General features: G+C 42.9%; 1 protein-coding gene across 48 annotated transcripts in view; it reads left to right on the forward strand.

Annotated features, from left to right (window-relative positions):
• Positions 1–19,226, forward strand: part of GPHN (gephyrin) — a 454,199-nt gene extending 434,973 nt beyond the window's left edge. For all 48 annotated transcript variants that reach the window (XM_072986103.2, XM_078390238.1, XM_078390313.1 and 45 more), the window contains 2 exons: positions 6,497–6,593; positions 18,221–19,226. In XM_072986103.2, coding sequence (XP_072842204.2) covers positions 6,497–6,593; positions 18,221–18,354 — 231 coding nt within the window. In that variant the 3' untranslated portion in view covers positions 18,355–19,226. The remainder of the gene's footprint in view (positions 1–6,496; positions 6,594–18,220) is intronic.
• Positions 19,227–21,521: the final 2,295 nt, after the last annotated feature.

Raw genomic sequence — 21,521 nt, forward strand, 5'->3', positions numbered from 1 at the left:
AAAATACTTTACATTCAATGAAGACTGTGTGCAACATCTTTTAGATTGTTAACATTATAGGCAAAAATGCCCAGTTTCTACACATGCTTTATTTTAGATATTATAAGTTCCACAGCTTACAAAATAATGCAGTCATGTTTTTCTATTAAAAGGACTGACTGGTAACGTTCAGATAAATCATCCTGAAATATTTTCTCTCTGATTACCCCCTAGATTGTTTTGTTGAACAAGATAGTTAAATACAAGCTGTTAGTAAAACTGAACCTGACAGAACTATTAAATGATCTAGTAAAATCTGATAATTATATGGTCGAAAAAAAGGTTTTGCCAGGTTTACAGCAACAACCCGTTTCTGGTGTGAAAGATTAAATTAATTGTGATTTAGCATTTGCCTAATCCATATCTAAATGAACATAACAAGACCATAAGAAGAGTCCTGCTGCATCAGGCCAAGGGCCCATCTAGTCCATCTTCCTGTATCTGGTTCTGGTATTTCTTGAGAGGGAAAAAAGCTTCCCTCTATCCACTTTATCCATCCCCTGCACAATTGTATATGTCTCAATCATGTCCCCCCTGCCTCAGGTGGCTTTTCTCTAGACCAGGGATCTCCAAACATTTCAGCAGGAGGGCCACATTATATATGCTCCATGTTTTTGAGGGCTGAGCACGTGCGCACACACACACACATGCCAGCACACACACACGCTGGCCTGTTCACGGGCTGGATAAAAAGGCAAGGTGGGTCGGATATGGCCTCCAGCCTTAGTTTGGAGATCCCTACTCTAGACTAAAGAACCCCAAACCTTTTCCAGTTTCACGATGTCTTTTTTGAGGTGCAGCAACCAGAACCCCAGGTGTGGACTTACCAGATAATGGCATTATAATGTAGGCTGTTATATTTTCTTTTTTAATGATACAGTGGGGTCTTGACTGGAAAACTTAATCCGTATTGGAAGGCGGTTCTCAAGTCAAAACGTTCTCAAGTCAAATCTGCATTTCCCATAGGAATGCATTGAAAACCATTTGATCCGTATCTGCTCTTTTCTGTCCATAGAAACTAATGGGAAGCTGCTATTCCGCCTTCGACCACTAGAGGGGGATATTTTGTTTCTTTTTTTTCTTAGGTCAAGAAAGGTTCAGGGAAGGCAGGGAAAATACAGTCCAGGCAGTACAGTACCAGGCAGTCTGAAGACTGTCTCCCAATCCACTCTCTAAACGCTGGGAGGAGTGAGGAAGCAGACAGGCACCCTTTTCACTGGCCAACAGTTAACTGAAAGTTCAAATTTTGCACTTTCCCTGCCTCCCACGTGGTTTTTTTTCAGTTCTTAACTCAAATCTAAGTATGTAAGTCAAGTCAATATTTTCCTATGAGAGTGGTTCTTAAGTCAAAATGTTCTTAACTCGAGCCGTTCTTAAGTCAAGACCCCACTGTATGTAGCATGGAATTGGCCTGCTTCACTGTCGCTGCACACTGGGTTGACACTTCCATCGAGCTGTCCACCAGCACACCCAGATCTCTTTCCTGATGCCTCACGGATAGCTCAGAACCCATTAGCTGATAAAGTTTTGGGGTTTCGTACCAATGTGCATTACTTTATATTTTCTTATATTGAAACACATTTGCCAATTTGCCACCCGTTCTCCCAGTTTGGAGAGATCCTTCTGGAGCTCTTCACAATCCCTTCTGGTCTTCACCACCCAGAAAAGTTTCATGTCATCTGCAAACTTGGCCACCTCACCGCTTATCCCTATCTCCAGGTCATTTATGAACAGGTTGAAAAGCACCAGTCCCTGGACAGATCCCTGGGGCACACTGCTTTTCACTTCTCTCCATTGTGGAAGTTGCCCACTGACGCTTCCTCTCTGTTTCCTGGTTCTCAACCAATTCTCAATCCATAAGAGAACATGCCCTCTTATCTCGATTGTGAAGTTTTCTCAGCAGCCTTTGGTGCAGGACCGTGTCAGACACCTTCTGAAAATCCAGATAGATCAAATCCACTGGTTCGCCTGCATTCACATACCTGTTGACATTAGAATTCTTTTCAAAGAATTCTAAAAGGTTTGTGAGGCAAGACTTAGCCTTACAGAAGCCATGCAGATTTTTCCTCAGCAGGGCTTGTTCTTCTGTGGGTTTTAAGATTTTATCTTGGATGAGGCTTTCCACCATCTTCCCTGGAACAGACGTTAGGCTAACCAGCCTGTAGTTTCCCAGGTCCCCCCTTTTTTCCCTTTTTAACCTGGCCTCTGGTGGGCTCCATGACAAGTTACTTCAAGGCACAGTCACTTAGTATGTCAGGAAACCCAGTCTCTCTTTCTTGACCCAAGCATCCACTGACCCAGTCGATGTGAGGATAATTGAAGTCCCCCACGATTACAATTCTGTCACTCTTGGACACCTCCCTGATTTATCTCCTAATTTCAAGGTGCCCATCTCTCTCTCTCTCTCTCTCTCTCTCTCTCTCTCTCTCTCTCTCTCTCTCTCTCTCTCTCACACACACACACACACACACACACACACACACACACACACACACACACACACACACACACACACACACACACACACACACACACACACACACACACACACACACACACACACACACACACACACGAGTCAGACCTGTCATCCATCTCCATTCTGCTGGATTCTACCTCTTCTTTGACATAGATGGCCACCCCACCTCCAACATGTCCCTCTCTATCTCTCCTATAGAGTTTATAGCCTGGCACTGCGGTATCCCACTGGTTCTCCAAATTCCACCAGGTTTCCATTATTGCCACTATACCCATGTTATCCCTAACCACCAAATGTTCCAGCTGTCCCATCTTTGCTTGGAAGCTTCGGGCATTTGCATAAAAGCACCTGCGTACTGGGTCCCCCAAGGAGGGCTGCTTGTTTATTTCTCTCTTTTTTCACAGCTTCTCATTGCAGTGGACCAACTATCACATCCCATCACACTCCCAGTCTTAATTCCTACACTGTCATCACTTTGTGGTTCTTTACCCTCTCCACCCTCATTCCACAGGGACAAGGAGTCCCAAACTGGACGCCACTCGGCTTCTGTCGGCTTTCCCCTGAGATTCAGTTTAAAAGCTGCTCTGCCACCTTTTTAATGTTACACACCATCAGTCTGGTTCCATGTTCATTCAAGTCTAAAAATCCAGGGATACTTTGTCCCTTAAGTTGACTGCAGCAGAACTAGCTCAGTACATTTTTATTTTACTACATATATTTTTGGCTATTGTATGCAGTTTGAAGCATCCTAGTCACCACATGCTCAGTTTCTCTTTAGGTCCATGAAATCTGTACCTTCATGGGGTATGTGTATTAAGCTTGTGCCAATAAAATGACAGTGTCTTGTGTCATCTTTTGGACTAACAAATTTATTTTAGCTTCATTTTTATGAATTACAGTTTGTCTCCTCAAATGCATGGAGTACAACATTAGGGCCTACAGACTTGAAGCCCTAATGTCGTATTCCATTCATCTGAGGAAGTGGATAGTGATCTGTGAAAGGTAAAGGTTCCTCTTGACATTTAGTCCAGTTGTGTCCGACTCTAGGGCGCAGTGCTCATCCCCATCTCCAAGCCGTAGAGCCACCGTCTGTCCGTAGACACTTCCGTTGTCACGTGGCCAGCGCGACTAGACATGGCTCTGGAACAACTTACCTCCTGATTCACGTGGCCCCCTCGCTGGGTATCTTTAAGAATCAATTAAAAACATGGCTGTTTAGGCAGGCCTTTCCATCAGATAATCCCTGACGCTCCTGACACCCTTTCCCTCTCTTATCGTTCCTTTCACTTTGTGTAATGTTTTATTATTAATTATTGTTTATATATTAATTTTATTGTAGTAGTATTTTTGTTGTTAGCCGCCTAGAGTGGTCCTGACCCGACCAGATAGGCGGGATATAAATAAAATAAAATAAAATAAATAAATGGAACGCCGTTACCTTCCTACTGAGGTGGTCCCTATTTATCTACTTGCATTTGTATGCTTTCGAACTGCTAGGTTGGCGGGAGCTGGGACAAGCGACGGGAACTCACTCCGTTGTGTGGATTTGATCTTACGACTGCTGGTCTTCTGACCCTGCAGCACAGGCTTCTGCGGTTTAGCCCGCAGCGCCACCACGTCCCTTTGATCTGTGAAAACTGATGCTAAAATGAATCTGTTAGTCCAAAAGGTGCCACAAAACACCTTGTTTAGCACCTTCATGGTTTTTGTACACATTAGTCCTTTTTTTTAAAAAAGTAAGTATGATTCTATGTTATTTGGCAAAGAGGAAAAAGGATTTTTTCCCTCAGTGCATCCAAAAAAGTCTTTCTTTAAAAAAAAAAAAATCTTCATTAGGCTATGGGCCTGGTAGGCAAGACATCAATTGTTCAGGTTCAAACAGAGCTTACAATAACCTATCAGCAGACATAAGAGTGAGGCCAGTTAATTGTTTATATAATAAGAACAGATGACATCCCTTTGGCTTCTCTGTCTACCCTAATCCCCTCTGAGCCAAAACCTGAAGTACACAACAAGGCTTACCCTAAACAGCCAAGAGCCAGTGATAGTACATACTATAGTGCTGCGAAGTTAATCAACAGTTTTTCTTGCAAGACATAAAGGTGCAAGGCGTACCAGTGGAGGCAAACCTTTTTTGGCTTGAGTGCCCAAAGAAACCAGGGGCTGCCGTGCCACCCAGAAGACCAGAACCGGAACAGGAAGTGGCCATTTCAGGGGGAATCTTGGGGACGGACAGGAAGTTAAAGGGGGAATCATGGGGACAGACAGGAAGTTAAAGGGGGAATCATGGGGATGGACAGGAAGTTAAAGGACCCAGAACAGGAAGAAAAAGGGGGAATCCCAGCTGCAGCCACTTCAAAAGTTTTGCCGCGTGCCAGTTGTTGCACGCGTGCCATAGGTTCGCCATCACTTTATGCTGAGTTGCCAAAGTATCTTGCTACAGGCTTACCAGGAACAGAATAACCATTCAAAATGGGAGAAGAGTGATTTTAAAAAGGTGAGTTCCCTATTTGAATGCTTGTGACCAGGTGATTTGTTTCATTTCTGTCCCACTTTTCTCCCAGTATAGGGAGTCCAAAACATCTAACAAACGAATTTTAAAAACAGATACGTCTAGAACAGGGGTCAGGGAACTTTTTTATCTTTTACCTCCCAAAAAAATTTATATACACCAACATTATATACGCCCTCTCCCAGCACCGCCCCTCCCTTCTCGCTGTCCACAGCTGACCCCCCCCCCCCACCTCTGCGCTCTCCCGGGACCTGCGGCTGCTGCCCAAGCAGCCAGTCTGGAGCTGCCACGCCACTGGGAAATCACGTCATTGGCAAGGGGAGGCGGGCACCACAGGGCCAGCAGGTCCACTGGCCATGAGCTCAGGTGAGGCGGGGTGGGAAGGGGGCCTCCTCACCAGCACACTGGGCAGGTGGGCATAGGCAGGAAGGAGAGCTTCAGCCAGGGCTCCGCCGAGCAAAGAGTCCAGCTGACCTGGTCCACTACCCTCCCCCCCACACTTTGGAGGTGAGGAGGGCCGGTGGATGCCCTGTGCAGTTCCTTGCCGGGGCTCACTCTCCCCACGATGGAATGCTCACCTACACACAGTATTGTCGGAAATAAAATGTCTGGGGGTAATGAGGACGGTCACATTGCTGCAACCGTCCTCATTACCCCCAGGATTTTCATTTTTATCCCATTTGGGGTAATTTACCCCTGTTTCCTGACCATTGATCCAGAAACACAATTTATTGGGTGTGGGGAACATACAATGGCTAGAATCCCAGGCGTGTTTGCATAAGGTCTGCGTAACTTGCCACAGCTAGTTGATGAGATGCCTGGTCAAGCATCCAGTTGTGCAACCAAGATACATAATCAAATAGCCATGACAAGTTATACAAACTTTATGCTAATGCTAGTAAGATCCCAGCTGATATTAAATGACTGATAATTTAAAATAATTTTGAACACTTTAAAAATACATGAGTAGGCAGTAAAGCATAAAGCATATCTTATTAAAACTCCCTTTTCAGGTGTCCATTCAAGTTCTGATGGACTGCCTAAAAAGAAAGCTCTTTGTCTATTGATGGAAGCCTAGAGGCTAAACAAACCTCCCAAGGAAGGGTGCTCTAGATTCCAGACTTTGGGTTGCACTTGGTGATTGTTTACTTTGGGAAAGAATCAAGGGCTACTTGAGTGAGATTGATAAAAGAAACTAAATACAATATAAATTCCCTGTGTTAAAGTACAGTAATACATTTTCATTAGGTATGAGGTTTGAAAATATGCTTATCGTTTCAGCTTTTCTCTAGCTAATCAAGCCAACATTGTCTTTTAAGTTTCTGCTCAGTTCCAGTGCAACATTCTTCACGTGGGCTGATTTTGGACATCCTTTCTATGAATGTTTACATTGCTGTACATTGTAGAGTTTTTCCAGTAAAACAGAAAAAACATTCATTTTCCTTGTGGTGTGTGCTTTTTTGCAGTTATCATGTGATGTAAAATTGGACCCTCGTCCAGAATATCATCGGTGCATACTGACTTGGCATCACCAAGAACCACTGCCTTGGGCACAAAGTACAGGTTAGTTATATTTAAGCATTTTCTCTCTTCTACTCTCTGATTTGGATTTATATATTATAGGACATAGAAAACAAGAGGAAACAAAAGGCTTGAGTTTACTTTAATCTAAGATTATAGATGAATTTATATATTATTTTAGTTAATTTTTATATCGTGCACTTTTTCCTCATTCAACAATACAAAACCGCTTTCAAAATGAGGGGAATACAAAATTTTAAATATTAAAAATGTAATTAAACACATCATATTAAAAGTATATTAAACTGAATACAATTTAGAAACAGAAAAAGCCATACATACTCTTTAAAAAAGAATTTGAAAGAGAAAAAAGTGCAGCATCTCCTGTTAAAAACTCTTTTCTCTGCAGCTGAATCAGTGATCAGAAGCTTGCCTGAAGAGAAAGCTTTTTTCCTGGTAGTGGAAAGGCATGGAATAGGGCACCTAGTCTCCCAAGGAAGTTCCACAGCTTGGAAGTAGCCATTGAAAATGTTGTCTCTTAAATCATCACATCATGAATATGTGGGCAGAAGGGGAGAAAGGTCTCTCACAGAGATCTTAAAGTGTGTATAGGCTCACGTGGGAAGATGCAGTCATTCAAATGTCCTGGATTTAAGATGTACAGGAGTTTGTAGGTCACAATCAGCACTCTCAATAGAGTCTAGAAACAGAATAGTAGCCATTGGAGTAGTTGTAGTATGGGAATTCCATGCCCTTTGTAACCAGCCTTATTAAAAGTTTGATTGTAGCATTTTGGAACAGCTGAAATTTCTAAACACTCTTCAAAAGGATACCCCATGTAAATATGTTTAACATCTGAAAGAAGGAATCTGCTATGTGAGATCCATACCATTTTCTCCATAACCCATCCTTGTTTCCCATAGATTTAGCTCTTGCTCCTCAACCATTTTGGATGTTACACAGAAAGCAGGAAGTACAGTGGTGCCTCGCTTAACGATTTTAATTGGTTAAAAAAAAACATCACTATGGGAAAACATTGCTAAGCGAAATGCGTTTTCCCATAGAGATGCATTGAAAACCAGATAATCTGTTCCAATGGGAACGGATTACCGTCCTTAAGCGAAAATCACCATAGGAAACATCGCTAAGCAAAACACGGTTCCCCCATTGGAATGCATTCAGTAGGTTTCAATGCATTTCAATGGTTTTGACAGGTCCGTTTTCGCTATTTTTAAAGTGTCTTAAAATGTTCAAAAACTTTAAAACGCTTGGAATCGTTAGTGCACCCTGTAAAATCCTTGCAAACTTAATTTGGCTTTGTTCTGAGTCTTCGTTAATTTTTGGTGAATTTCCACCACCACCCCATTGGAATGCATTGAACTGTGACAGTTCAGTGTATTCCAATGGGGGGTGGAATTCACCAAAAATTAACGAAGACTCAGAACAAAGCCAAATTAAGTTTGCAAAGGTTTTACAGGGTACACTAACAATTCCAAGCATTTTAAACAGTTTTTGAACATTTTAAGACACATTTAAAATAGTGAAAATGGACATCACTAAGCGAAACAGGGGGACCTAAACTGTCATCGCTAAGCGAAGCAAGGTCCTGAACATTGCTGTACGAAATTTCCCCATTGGAAACATCGCTAAACGGAGCGCAAAATCGCTCCAAAAACCTCATCGCTAAGCAAATACATCGTTAAACGAGGCAATCGCTAAGCGAGGCACCACTGTATAAATAGCCAATGGTTCCTTTCCATACTCATTGCATGTTATGATACATAAAATCACACTGACTCAAAATGTCATCCAATACAGAAAAGATCTTGTGAGAGTAGGAACAGGTTAGAAGTTTTAAAATGTCAATGTTTACTTTAACTATCAGTAATTAGTTGTAAGAATGATACTGGTCAGCCATCAATGTGTCTGTTCATTTGTTATGGGATATTTTATTGTATTGGGTTTAGTAAATTACTGTCAGCCACCCAGAATAGTGCTTTGCAGTAAATTGGGTAGTATACAAATAGCTTTAATAGACAAACAAGTATATTGACAGGTGTTTATGTAGTTCATAGCCCTACTTCCTTCAGTCTCAAGAGACCATGGTAACATGCTCTTAATAGAGGTTTTGGAACAGTGTCTAGTGTGGCTGAGAAGGCCAATTCAAGAGTGACAATCCCTTCCCGACGGAAGACAAATACAATCTGTACCCTGTCCAGCTCCCTGATATTGCTGGCTTCGAGACTGTTTCTTTGCCTCGGCCTGCTGGACAAGTGTCCCTTCAAATTGGGAGAGGCCATGCTGTACCGCCTGCCTCCAGGCTGAAAGCTGAACGTGTTGTAGTTCATAAAATAGTCCATATTGACATTACCATGTAAATACAAAGGAAATTAAATAGCTATTTGGTGTGTATCTGAAATAAAACATGATGTCTAATTCTGAATCATGAGCGTGCCTTTCAGAAAAAACTTACACTGGTACCTTGCTAGACGATGACACCGCTGTACGACGAATCCACAGGACAGTGACTTTTTCTTATGGGGGATTTTCGCTTGACGACTATTAGGTCCGTGCTTCGCGAACCATTTGTTCGCAAGACGATGTTTTCCCGCTCCGCAAAATGGCTGCCCTGTGTTTTCCGGATCCATGCTTCGCAGGGCAGCCATTTTAACAGGCACTCGGAAAATGACTTCCCCTATGGGCGATCTTCGCTGGATGACAAGGTAATTTCCCCAATGGAACGCATTAAATGGGTTTCAATGCATTCCAATGGGGAAACTGTTTTTGCTGGACAATATTTTCGCTTAACAGCGATTTCTGGGGAACGAATTATCGCCGTGGTGCGGGGCACCACTGTAATTGTAAATCATGCATATTGGCTTATTTCTTTAGTGGAATACTTCAGCGATTTGCGGAACACTGAATGCAAAACAATAAGCCAAAAATCAATTTGGGTCTATGATTCTGGCTTGTACAGTGAGCAACAAGCCAGAATCCCCACTTTGTGCAACATGCTAAGCATATCCTCACAAGGAGAAACAAAGAGGCACTGAACTCACAAGGGGAGATAGTGTCCTCTTGCTGGAGTTTTTTAAACAGATGTTAGATTGCCATTGGTTAGATTAACTTTGGGACCCCATCCAGTTCTACAGTTCTGTGTTTCTACCAATGAGGTGCATGTATTAGAATGTATTTCATTCATAATAAGCAAGAAATTTCACAAGCTGTGTTACCAAGTATAAATTATTTTACTCTTCTTTGGAAAAGAAAACTGATTAGTAACTATAGGGTATCCTTAGTTTCCTAACCAAATTCTGCTGGTTGTAAGCTGTCAAGGTTCCTGTCTCCCCCACCTTCCATCTTGAACATTTTCAAGTATTTTTCAACAATCCTAGCAAAATCAATCTGTTCCTATACTGTACTATAAAACCTGTTTTTATTGTTAATGTTTTTCAGCCCAAATTCATCTTTCTTTAGTGTAAATCACTGGTTCTTAACCTTGGGTTACTCAGGAGTTTTGGACTGCAATTCCCAGAAGCCTTCACCACCAGCTGTCCTGACTGGGGTTTCTGGGAGTTGCAGTTCAAAAGCATCCGAGTAACAAAGGTTAAGAACCACTGCTGTAAATGACAAGACCCCAGCCAAAATCCTGTTTCATAAATTATGCTGGCATAAGAGTAATGATGTATGTGATTGGGGTGGAGATTGCTGGGAAATCCTGTTTCCATCCTGGAACTCACATGATTCAAACACAGCAAGACTGTTATGCTATGTTAGTACTGGATTTCAGTGGCATGCCTTCATTGCTGGAGGCAAGCTTTTAATATTCTAGAATTGCCCCTGCTACTGTGACATGCATGCCTAGATACAATTAGCAGTTTTTCCTCAGTTCCACATCTGTTGGCGATATAATGAAAATAAGATAGCAGGACAACATAAGGGGAGAAAGATCAGATGTGTGAGTTTACAGATAACAACTCTAAGAAGAAAAGTTAGAGGTAAGCTATCTGTGCTTCTTTGCCTTTAGTAGAGGAAACAGTGCTTTCCTCTGTACTAGCTTGATGGCTACTCTCCTTCAGCAAGCAGGTTTACCAGTCACCCATAAGTGTGAGTCACAGACAACACAAAGAAATAGTACAGGTTGCTTACACATTCCTGTAACAGTGGTTCTTCTTCATGGTCTCTGTGAATCACACTTAGGGTGATTCGAGCATGCACAGAGCCTCCTTGGAACATTCTAGAGCTTCTGCAGTGAGCAAGCAGACACTATAGCATAGGCACCTCCTTCCCTCCTGTAAGTACCTTGGTGCCGAGACTGTCTCCTAAGTTCTTCTCAACCACCATGTTGAGAACCTAGGAAACACACATTCCAGCTTCTGTGAGTTTTTCAACCTAAAAAGAGAGATTTGTTGATTTTTTAAAGTTAAGCATTAGCAGTTCAAACCTTAGCTCCTGGTGACCTCCTACACCCAAGCTTGGCCCTTTGGGCTTCGCCCCCCTTTCTCCCAGTCTAAACAGTTTATGGCCTCTAAAGGGTTATTCAAGTGCTGCGTTGACTGCAGTAATGAAATCCTATTATCCGACAGCTATGATAAGTCCCTTTTCTGCCTCGAAGAAGCTCACCAGATCTCCTCGAATTCCCATTGTAAGAAGTTTAGCGGAGGGGTCCTTTGCAGCTGGCTCTCTAGGCTGAGACTTCACCTTTGGGAGGAGTCTCTGTAGCCAGAAAACATCATGGCTCAGCCTATTTGTAAGGCGACACCCCAGACAAGCCATGGAGAAGGCCATTTCAAGGACAACCAAGCAGCAGTCCTCAGCTGTCTCCTTATGCCCAGAAGAATCATGGGTTCAACCACCTTTGGCGTTGGCCTCCTCAGCTGCAACTTCGCCTCCGAAAGCCAAGGTGTCAGCGTCAACATCAAGGCCTCCAAGTCTGAAGCCTTCAATGTGAAGGAAACAAGACATTGACCAACTGGTCAACTGACACAGGTCCTCAGCCACCAAAGAAGGCAAAGGCAGCAAAGACCTGAGACACCAAACAAAACTGGGGGATGACAGCTCCCTTCTCCGAGCTGAAAGACCTCATTTGCATTGAGTCCTTCTCGGAAGACAGGCCCCTGCCAGCACACCAGCCGTCTCCAAGGCATCTTCCCCAGTCTCTGGGCTGGGGAGACTAAATGGAGCATTGGAAGCCGCTACACCGCAGAGGCCGGATCACCTGTCTCACGTCCCCTGCTGGGGCTTCAGAAGTTGGCTCTGGCCGCTTGGAGGCCTCTGGACATAATGATCCATCCGTGTTCCATGCCAGTCCGGAATTAAAATTTGAACCTCATTTGGAGAGGGACAGTCACCAGCCTCACTTTACAACCCGCCGTCTTGTGTGGGCCCAGAGAGGCATTCCAGCCAACGCTACCGCAGGGAGTGTTTTTGCCCTGAGCAGTGCTGCACTGAGGCATCTGCTTGCTGTTATCAGGTGTCAACATGAGGCTGTGCTTCAGCACTATCCGAGCACTCGGGACGTGCAGAGGAGCTGTCGACATCAAAGCAGGCATGTCACCACTTCCCATGTTGAGCTCCATCAGACACTGATTGATCTTTTAGTCCAAAGAGACCTCAACAAAGCCGCAAGGATCCTTTGGCATCGATAGCCTTCGCTGCACCAGCCTGTCACTACTTTCCACAACTGGAGAGTCGGTGGCTGGCCACTCCTCAAGGTCACTCTCACTGTCTTCAGTGTAGCCCAGTGAACTTTCATAGGGGTCTTCAACATCTTGTTGGCATTGAGATGCTGCCTGGCATCAACATCCCTCAGTCAATCCTGGATATCGTGACCTAGTCTCATATCACTACTGTTGATCAGCATCTATTGACACCATCCAACGTCAAGGCCACCCGCCATGCCCCACCATGGCAGTTTCAGCATTGATCTCCTGACACCAACACTCTGTGCAACCCCCACATCTCTCAGGGCTGGGCTATGAGTCCAACGGAGACCATCAGTTGGAAGGTTCCTCTCTTGGATATGACCCTTTCAATCAGGGGCCCTGCCTGGAGACACTGTTGGTCGTCCTCACGTCATCAGAGTCAGACCTGGTGAATCAAGAACTTCCTTCCCTAGTGAAAGACTTACAGAATTATGCCCAGTTGATAGTGCAGATGGCAAAGTTCCTCAATATCAACATCCATAGGCCCTTTACAGAGCCAGAGGATCACCTATATGATCCAGTTTCTCAAGCAACCACCACAACTGTTCGTATTTCCATGCTCCCATCCTTGCTGAGCATGGCAAAATGCTCCTGGACTAAACCAACCTCCTCTCAAGCCATCGCTTGAAGGGGCAACAACCTTTACCATATCCACAATCCCAATACAGGTTTTCTCCAGAAACAGCCAGCCCCAAATTCAGTCTTTGTAGGGGTCTCCCAGTTGCGCTCCCAACATTGATGGAATCTAAACATGCCTAATATAGTCGGTGCATGGATGCAATGGGCTGGAGGCTTTACTCATCTGCAGCTTTTACTGTGCAAGGGGCCAATTATCAGGGGGTGATGGGCACCTACCACTGTTTCTGGTGGGAGAACATGTCTACCCTTCTTAAGACACTGCCAGAGAAAAGAGAGTACTCACCCTAACTTTCCAGCAAGAAGGGCTATCCCTCACTAAGCAGCAAATGCTGGCAGTGCGGCATGCTGTTGATGCCACAGCCAGTCAATGGTCACTGCAGTGGTGTTCTGCCGTTTCTTGTGGCTTCGGACAACAGGCCTCATGGAGGATGCCGTGCCTGTATTGAGGACTTACTCTTCAATGGTGAAGGTCTGTTTAATGAAGAGATAGATGACGTTCTGGAAAATGTCCAGAAGAAGCATACAGCTGCCAGGCATTGGGGGGTTGTCTATCCAGTCCAACAGCAGCAAGCTCAGCACCCCCAGTGGCAGTGTCCCTCAATAACTAACCAGAAAGCCCCTCAAGAAGGGCATAGTCATCTATATCTACCTACTATATGCAGGAACCTGCCCACACCAGGATTCAACCCCAAACTGCTTTCAGGTGACAGGACCTTAAGACCAAGCAGCAAGTTTGAAAAGACAAAGGCTGAGATCATTATGCTTCCTCCTCCCCCCCCCCACTCCCACAAATGCCCCACCTTCCTCAACTGCTTGCCTGCGTGGAAAAACGTCACCATGGAAAGGTGGGTTCTCTCCATCGTGGAACAGGGATATCGCACAGAGTTCCATCACACTCCTCTGTCCTACCACAGGACCAATCTCTCTTTGGTGACCCTAAGGGAGGAAATACCATATTAACTCCTCAAATATGCCATTGAATGGGTACCATCCTATCACACATCCCATGGGTTTTTCTAGTATCATTTCACGATTCCCAAGAAAGATGGGGGGGGATTGCCCTGTTCTGGACCTGAGGGACATGAACTCCTTTACCACCACAAACAAATTCCACATGGTTATCCTAGAGTCCATTCTGCCTCTGCTCCACAAGAAAGATTCATTTGCCGACATCTATCTGTGGAACACCTAACTTTCACATATTAATCCCTCCCTCCCACAGGCCATTCCTTCACTTTCAGCTCGATGGTCAGGCTTCCCAATTCCAGAGGCTACTATTTGATCTCTCCACTGCATTTCAAATATTTGCCAAATGCATAGCACCATTAGCGGCATACCTCAGGCTTCAAGGAATTCAGGTCTTTCCATATATTGACAGCTGTCTCATAGCTCACTCCAGCACCAAAGCCTGTAGGGACACTACCATCACACTATAACTTCTCCAAGATCTCAGCCTCACAATAAACTTAGAAAAGTATTTTCTAAACCCAACAAGACACATCCAATACATCAGTGCATCCTTAGACTCGAAGAAAACCAGAGCATTTCTCCCAGAAGAAAAACATCTTAAGCTTGTCCCTTTACTCAGTACCTTCACCCTGTATGCCAGGATCAAAGCTTTCATGGTGCAGCATATCCTGTGGATGATTGTCTCCACAATGTCCCTTGTTCCTCACACCCACCTGAAAATTAGATCACTGCAAGCGTTTCTTGCTCTGATTGATCCAATCTCCGACTATCCCTCCACTCTTCTCACTATGACTCCCATGTTGGCTGCCCAACATCAGGACAATCTGGCAGTTGGCAGGCCCATCAAGCAGCCACAACCTCGCCTTCAAATCGCCACCCATGCAAGCCTGACTGGCTGGGGAACCTAATGTGGAATCCTCCAGATCCATGTGGCATTTTTCTCAGAGAGAGAGAAAGCTCCGTATCAATGAGCTGGAGCTCCTGGCAACAATCAAGGCATGCAAGGCATTTCAAAACCATATTTAGGGCAAAATGGTACAAATCATCACAGACAATACCATGGCAATGTATTTAATCACCAAACAAAGGGGAACCCATTCCCTGAGCTTGCTCTACCTAGTAGTAGACCTGTGGGAATAGTGTCTTATTTATCACAGCGATGCACGTGACAGGTCAGGACAACAGCATAGCCGACTTCCTCAGTCACAAAGAATGGCAAGCACATGAGTGGAAGCTCAATCCATAAGGTTTTTGTACCATATGCACCCATTGGGGGACACTCAAGCTTGACATGTTTGCCTCTTGAGTGAATGAAATGCCACCACTACGACTCCGAAGCAGGGACTGGGAAGGGGTCTCGAGGTGACGTATTCATCAAGCGCTGGCCTCGGACTCTGTTACCTGTTCCCTCCTTTTCCTCTTCTACACAAGATGATTGTCGAACTTCATTAAGACAGATCTGATGCCATCCTGGTGGCCAACTGTGGTTCCCAGTTCTGCAACGTCTCATATCTGATGCTGACCATCTCCAATGCCTTCCTCATCTACTCATTCAAGACAGCACACCAATCCTCCACCAGGAATGCCTTCCTTTATAGGTCGAGGAAATCTGAGTCCTTCTCTTGTTCTATAGACAAAACACCTGTCAACCCTTCAATGTGCATGTTTCTGCATTTCTTGCTTTAGGGCCTCTGCATCTTGCCTGTGCAGGGATATCTGCCAGCAATAATAATTTATCAGCTGGCTGGTTCGCTTCATTCACGGTATTTCAAACATTCAGTGGTAAAGCACTTTCTCAAAGGCCTGACACATTTCTTCCCTGATATGAAGCCACCCCTACCTCAATGGTTGTTGACTCTTGTGCTCAGGCAGCTTTTGCAAGCACCTTTCGAATCATTGGCCTCAGATGACTTGCACCTGCTTACACTCAAGTCTGCATTTCTAATGGTGGTCACTTCAGCGAGGCGAGCCAGCGAATTATCTGCTTTCCTCTGTGACTATTCTTACCTGCAGTTCCACCCCAATAAAGTCCACCTGTTCCTGGATGGTTCCTTTCTTCTGAAGGTTGTCTCTCCATTCCACATGTCCCAGCCCACATCTTGCTGTCCTCCTTTCCATATCCATCAATGTTGCAGGAGTGAGTGGTTCATTTCCTAGACATCCAACGAGCTTTGGCTTTCTATGCGGCATGTACTCAGCATTTTCAGCAGTCCCCGCAACTCTTAAAGGTCCATCAATGGGTTTCCAAGTTTCCTCTCAACAGATCTCTAAGTGAATAGCTTCCACTATTTGTTTGGGCATCCCTCTGCCAGATACCTGCGCAGCTGCTACATGATCGCAGCTATCAGTGTTCATCACTATTGCTTGGACATTAGCAAAAGATGGATGCCACCTTTGGAAGGGCGGTGTTGGCCCCGATTCTGGTGTGACACCCTCCTTCCAGGTAAGGGAGCCTGCTAGTCAACCCAAGTGTGATTCACAGAGGCCATAAAGAAGAACAGGTTACCTACCTTTAACAGTTCTTCGCATAGTACTCTGTGAAGTCACACATCCCATCCATCCTCCACTCTCTGTCATGTCCTCTCCTGCAGCAGCAGTTGATGGGAACTGAGAGAAAAGGCTCAGCACAAAGGTACTTATAACAGGGCAGGGCCTATGCTAGCATGACTGCTTGCTCATCACAGAAGCTTTAGAACATTCCAAGAAGGGTCTGCACATATGCAAATCACCCTACGTGTGAATTAGGGTCTACCTGAAGAACTACTGTTACAGGTAGGTAACCTGTTCTTTTTAGAGAGATCATCTGTGGTCTCATACAAACCACCTCCCCGCCACACCTCCCCACTAACTCAGTTTTATAGTACAGTGGTGCCCCGTATAGCGAGGTTAATCCTTTCCGGATTAACCTTCGCTATACGAAAAGATCGCTGTACGGGCAAGGAAAGCCTATTGGAACGCATTAAACTTAGTTTAATGCGTTCCAATAAGCGTCTAAACTTACCCCTCCAGCGATGTTTTCGCGTCTGGCGGCCATTTTGGAGCCGCCGATCATCTGAAGATGCCGGCCACAGAGACTGGCGAAACGTTAGGAAGAACCACCTTCAGAACACGGCCAAGAAGCCCGAAAAACCCACAACAACAATTAGAGAATTATTGAAAGTCAACACTGAAATGGTTCTAAAAACAGCATTGTTATTGATGATAGAAAATTGTTAGGTGAATAGTCCAAAAAAATAAAATAATAATAATAAATAAATGATAATGAACCTGATAACCACCACTCAATTGCTTATAGCAAAAAATTGGAAGCAGCATTGGGCTTTTCAGTTGCAAGAGTGGTTTAATGAAGTATGGAATATAGCAGTTAATGATATACTACTTCAGAAATAAAGTTTTAAAAAGAAGAGATAAAGATTAACTAATTCAATGAAACATGGGAATAATTTATAAATCTAAATTGTGTAAAGGTCAAGAGAAAAAAAGAGTAATGAATGTATGTATTTTTAGAAGTATTTTTGAATTGTATAAAGAAGAAGGGAGATTTCTATTATAAGCAAAAGCATGTAAAATATAATGGTCCCTAGGGTGAGGGGTGCACTTGTATTTTGTGTTTATATATTAGGTACGTTTTATGTTATAGTAGTACATGCATTTTGGTTTTTTTACTGTAAACGTTTTTTTAAAAAATTAAAAGACAATGTTCTCCCTTTTTCAAAAAGCACACACAGTGTGGCAGCTAATTCCCACATAATAGGAAGCACTCCAAAGGTCTATTCTCTCTTGGCAAGAGCCTCCCCCAATATATTCCAGGTTCCCACCGTCAATGGCTCAGCCATATGACAAGTCCTTGGCACCACAGCCATCTACCTGGAGTTCACCACCCCCACCTACTCCAAGCAAACATTACCAGCAACCTCTTGATGTTGATACCCTCTCCAATGTCCAAATCACTGATGCCTACTTTGAGAGAGTGCCCATTCAGCCCTCCACTGCCTGTCTGGCTGGATCCTAATCATCACATTCATGGGAGTGATGATCCATATCTTCAGGGCACCCTGTATTTCAATCACCATCTTGTCACCATTCATCTAGCTGTGAGCTCCATGTAACCTTGTACAAGTTTCCATGTCCTGCTAAGACTTAGACACCTGCATACTCAACTTCTGTTTGATGGCTATCAACATGCTCTAATCATGGCACCCTTGATTTTGCCTTCCTTAAGAAAACTTCTGCTCCAGGTTTTGTGCTTCATTTTGGGAAATTAGTGTCATATTTTGCATTAGTCTGTATTTCTCCTGTTAATATAATCTAAGACTTTTTTAAAAAAATAATGTAATTTAATTTGCTTCCCTGTAGGGAATCAGATGAGCAGTCGTCTGATGAGTATGCGCAGTGCCAATGGACTGTTGATGCTACCTCCAAAGACAGAGCAGTATGTGGAGCTTCATAAGGGCGAGGTGGTTGACGTCATGGTCATTGGAAGACTATGATGTCACCGGCAAGAGAGAAGTTTTGATGCATGTCCACATATCATTGACTGTATCCTGTAATATGCAACGGCACAGCTAGTTTTTTCTGATTTGGATAAAAGTTGATCAGTATAGTCAACACCTTGAACTATATTTCAAATGGATTTAAATAAGTACCTTTTAAAAAAAACCTTTAAAACAAATCTTACAGAAATCTATTCTGATTATATCAAAGCAACTTTTTCCTTTCTTGCAATTGCTTTGTGTGTACAATGCTAGTTCCAATAGCGGTAGCTTTTAGTAGACAGCGGTAGGTGCCTGCAGAACTTGTGTTTTTTCTCATCTTTAAGATACAACTACTTATGCTCTTAAAACAAGGCTGTCTGCTTATTTATACTAGTGTAGACAACACTTGGATTTCCCTTATTAGTATGCTTCATAACCGCTTCACAGAGAGCTTCTGCTTGTTCTTTATTGTATCTCGTGTTGATGTGCACAGTGCCAAAAGCAGAGTGGCTGCACTGGGAACCCGATCAAGCCCCAAGGTTTCCCTCCCCCTTGCTGCGCGTTCAGGGATATCTGTCATCCCAGCAGCCACCCCGCTCAGTACTATTGGGCAGTAACTGGATACCTTTTGTTTAAACAAACAACAAAAATCGCTTCCTTAAGTGCTGACAGCCTTTTTAACCAATACATTTAAAAATGTACAGAATTAAAATCTTTAAAAAAAATCTAAGACTGATCTTGTACAGATATTAGTGTTACCAGCATTCATGTGGAAATTAAATGAGAAAAGAAATAAAACTAATGTTAAACAACTCTGTACCATAACATTTTCTGTAATGATACTGAAACTTAAATGAATAAAAAAAATCCTGAATCATTATTTAAAAGGTGACTTGTGTTAACCTTATTGTTTAAAATGGGAAAAGAATACAACATCTTATTTTGGGGAGGAGGATGTCATGCTCAATAATGAAATGAAACCAACTGCATCTGAGCATGGAGAGATTTAGATACCCTCGTGCTCATGTAATATTCACATTAGACTGTGGTCGCTGCATAATAATTTAATATGTTCTATTAACTGGTGCTATTACCATGATACATAAGAACAGAGTATTTAAATAAAATATAAGTGTAGAAGCAGCAAAGTTAAATGCCACAACCACTTTCCATGTAACCTTTCTCATCTCTTTAAGAATTTGTTGTTTGGTGGATACTGTGCTACAGCTAAAGCATCTTCTGTATGTGTCTTGTGTCAAGTCTGATGAGCAGAAGGTACAAGATGTTAGTCTAGTGTTCAAATAATTTTCCATATGCTTTCAAGATAGGGCATTTAAAAAAATTAAGTTTACTTTTTCCTATAATGACTTACAATATTTACTAACTGGCCAAAATCCTGCATTGTGCCTGCACAACAGGATTGACATAATCATCATCACCTGAATATCAGTGATTTAATAATGACTTCCCTTCTAGATTTCAGAGTGCACACAGATCACAGTAAGATGAAGTTATGTGCACCCCAAAAGTAGAAAACGCCTTTAATCAGTAGGAATCTGCCTCTGACAATGTCATCATTCCTGTTGCACAGGCAGAGCCCACCCAACGGCAGTTTGGCCGGTATTTTTAAAAGACTTGCAAAAAGCAAGACCTGTACATTGTAATTTGATTACCACAGAAGCAACTATTTGGTCATTCTATTATATTAGACTATCATCAAAAATAAAATACACATTTGAGAATATTCAATGCCTGTTTTTCCATAATGTGGTCTATTCCAATCAGGAAATAGATCTTCTCAGGTTCGTTGGTATTGCATTCTCCCCTGCACAATTAGTGAGAACATGCTTGCCTTTTGTAACATTGATTTTTAATAAACTAACTTAAGAATTTTACATTGGGCAAAAATTGTTAGGAAAACCAAACTAACTGGCGATATAGTAATTAGCATAACTGAAGAATTTTACATTGGGCAAAAATTGTTAGGAAAACCAAACTAACTGCCAATATAGTAATTATAATTTATTTCAGCAGTAGAAAGGTTTTGGAAGGGACAAGGACAAATCAGCTAGACCAAAACAGTACAGTACAAACACAATGACCAAATGAAATCTGAAGGCAAATGAAAAGTTCACAGTAGTGATTCATGAAATTATTTCCACACACTCTAGTACAGCTAGGGCACGTGTAAAGGTTATATTTGGTGAAATGAAGCTGAACCTCTCTTCTTTGTTTTTCAGAGAGGTTGTCAAGCTATGAAAGGGGCAATTGTCTACCAGATTTGTGTCTCTGATTTGCATCAGGAATATGTACTAGGAAGCAGATTCTCCCATGTAGGGGAGCCAGAATAAGTTTCATACATAGTCAGAAATCCAAGCAAAGATACATTTTACAAAAGCAGGTTGAGTAGAAAGACAAGAGGAGGACAGTAGATAAAATAAGTTCTTTCAGGTGAATCTACACTATGTCTACTGAAAGAAGATTCTCTATTAATCAGATGAGGAAGCAAGCAACATGGTAGATGGCTAATGACATTGTATGTGACTCAAATGTCTGATGTTCAGTATAGAGGCAATTGCTTTAGGAAAACAGTTTCTATTAGGTTCCACATTCAAAACATCACAGAATTTGTGGTCTTAACAGGTGAGATTCTAGTTGATTATTTTTGCAGGGAATAATTACAGACACTGCTGAAATTACACCAATTTTATAAGGTACAGGGACCCATTAGCTATATCTAGCTAATGGGGAGGAGGTATCCCATTCAGCTCTCAAGTGTCTTCTAAAAGACCCACCCCTTCTCCTCTAGCATTGTGTACGTTCAATCACTGATTTGAAGGAACTACATCTAGCACCATCTGTTTTGCTTTTGCCCTGCTTACTCTATCTTGGTCTCACCTCTGTTCCATTGGTTGCGCCCAATGGCGGAATGCCTTTCTCCCAACTCTTCTCAAATTTTGTCCCGGGATGGGGGAAGGCAGGTTCCCTCATCTAACTTAGTGACTTTGTGCGGGGTTAATAGTTTTAATTAACAAGGAATATGAATAATCTTCTATAATCATACCTCTTAAATTATGTATTGAATGTGTTGGAAAATAACCATTGCAACTTCAAGCTTTAATGATTATAGACATATATAATGCTTGTGGTTTAGACAGAACTGTTCATATTTTAAAGCTTTT

This window comes from Pogona vitticeps, chromosome 1, assembly GCF_051106095.1.
Source record: "Pogona vitticeps strain Pit_001003342236 chromosome 1, PviZW2.1, whole genome shotgun sequence".
NCBI classification, from domain to species: Eukaryota; Metazoa; Chordata; class Lepidosauria; order Squamata; family Agamidae; genus Pogona; species Pogona vitticeps.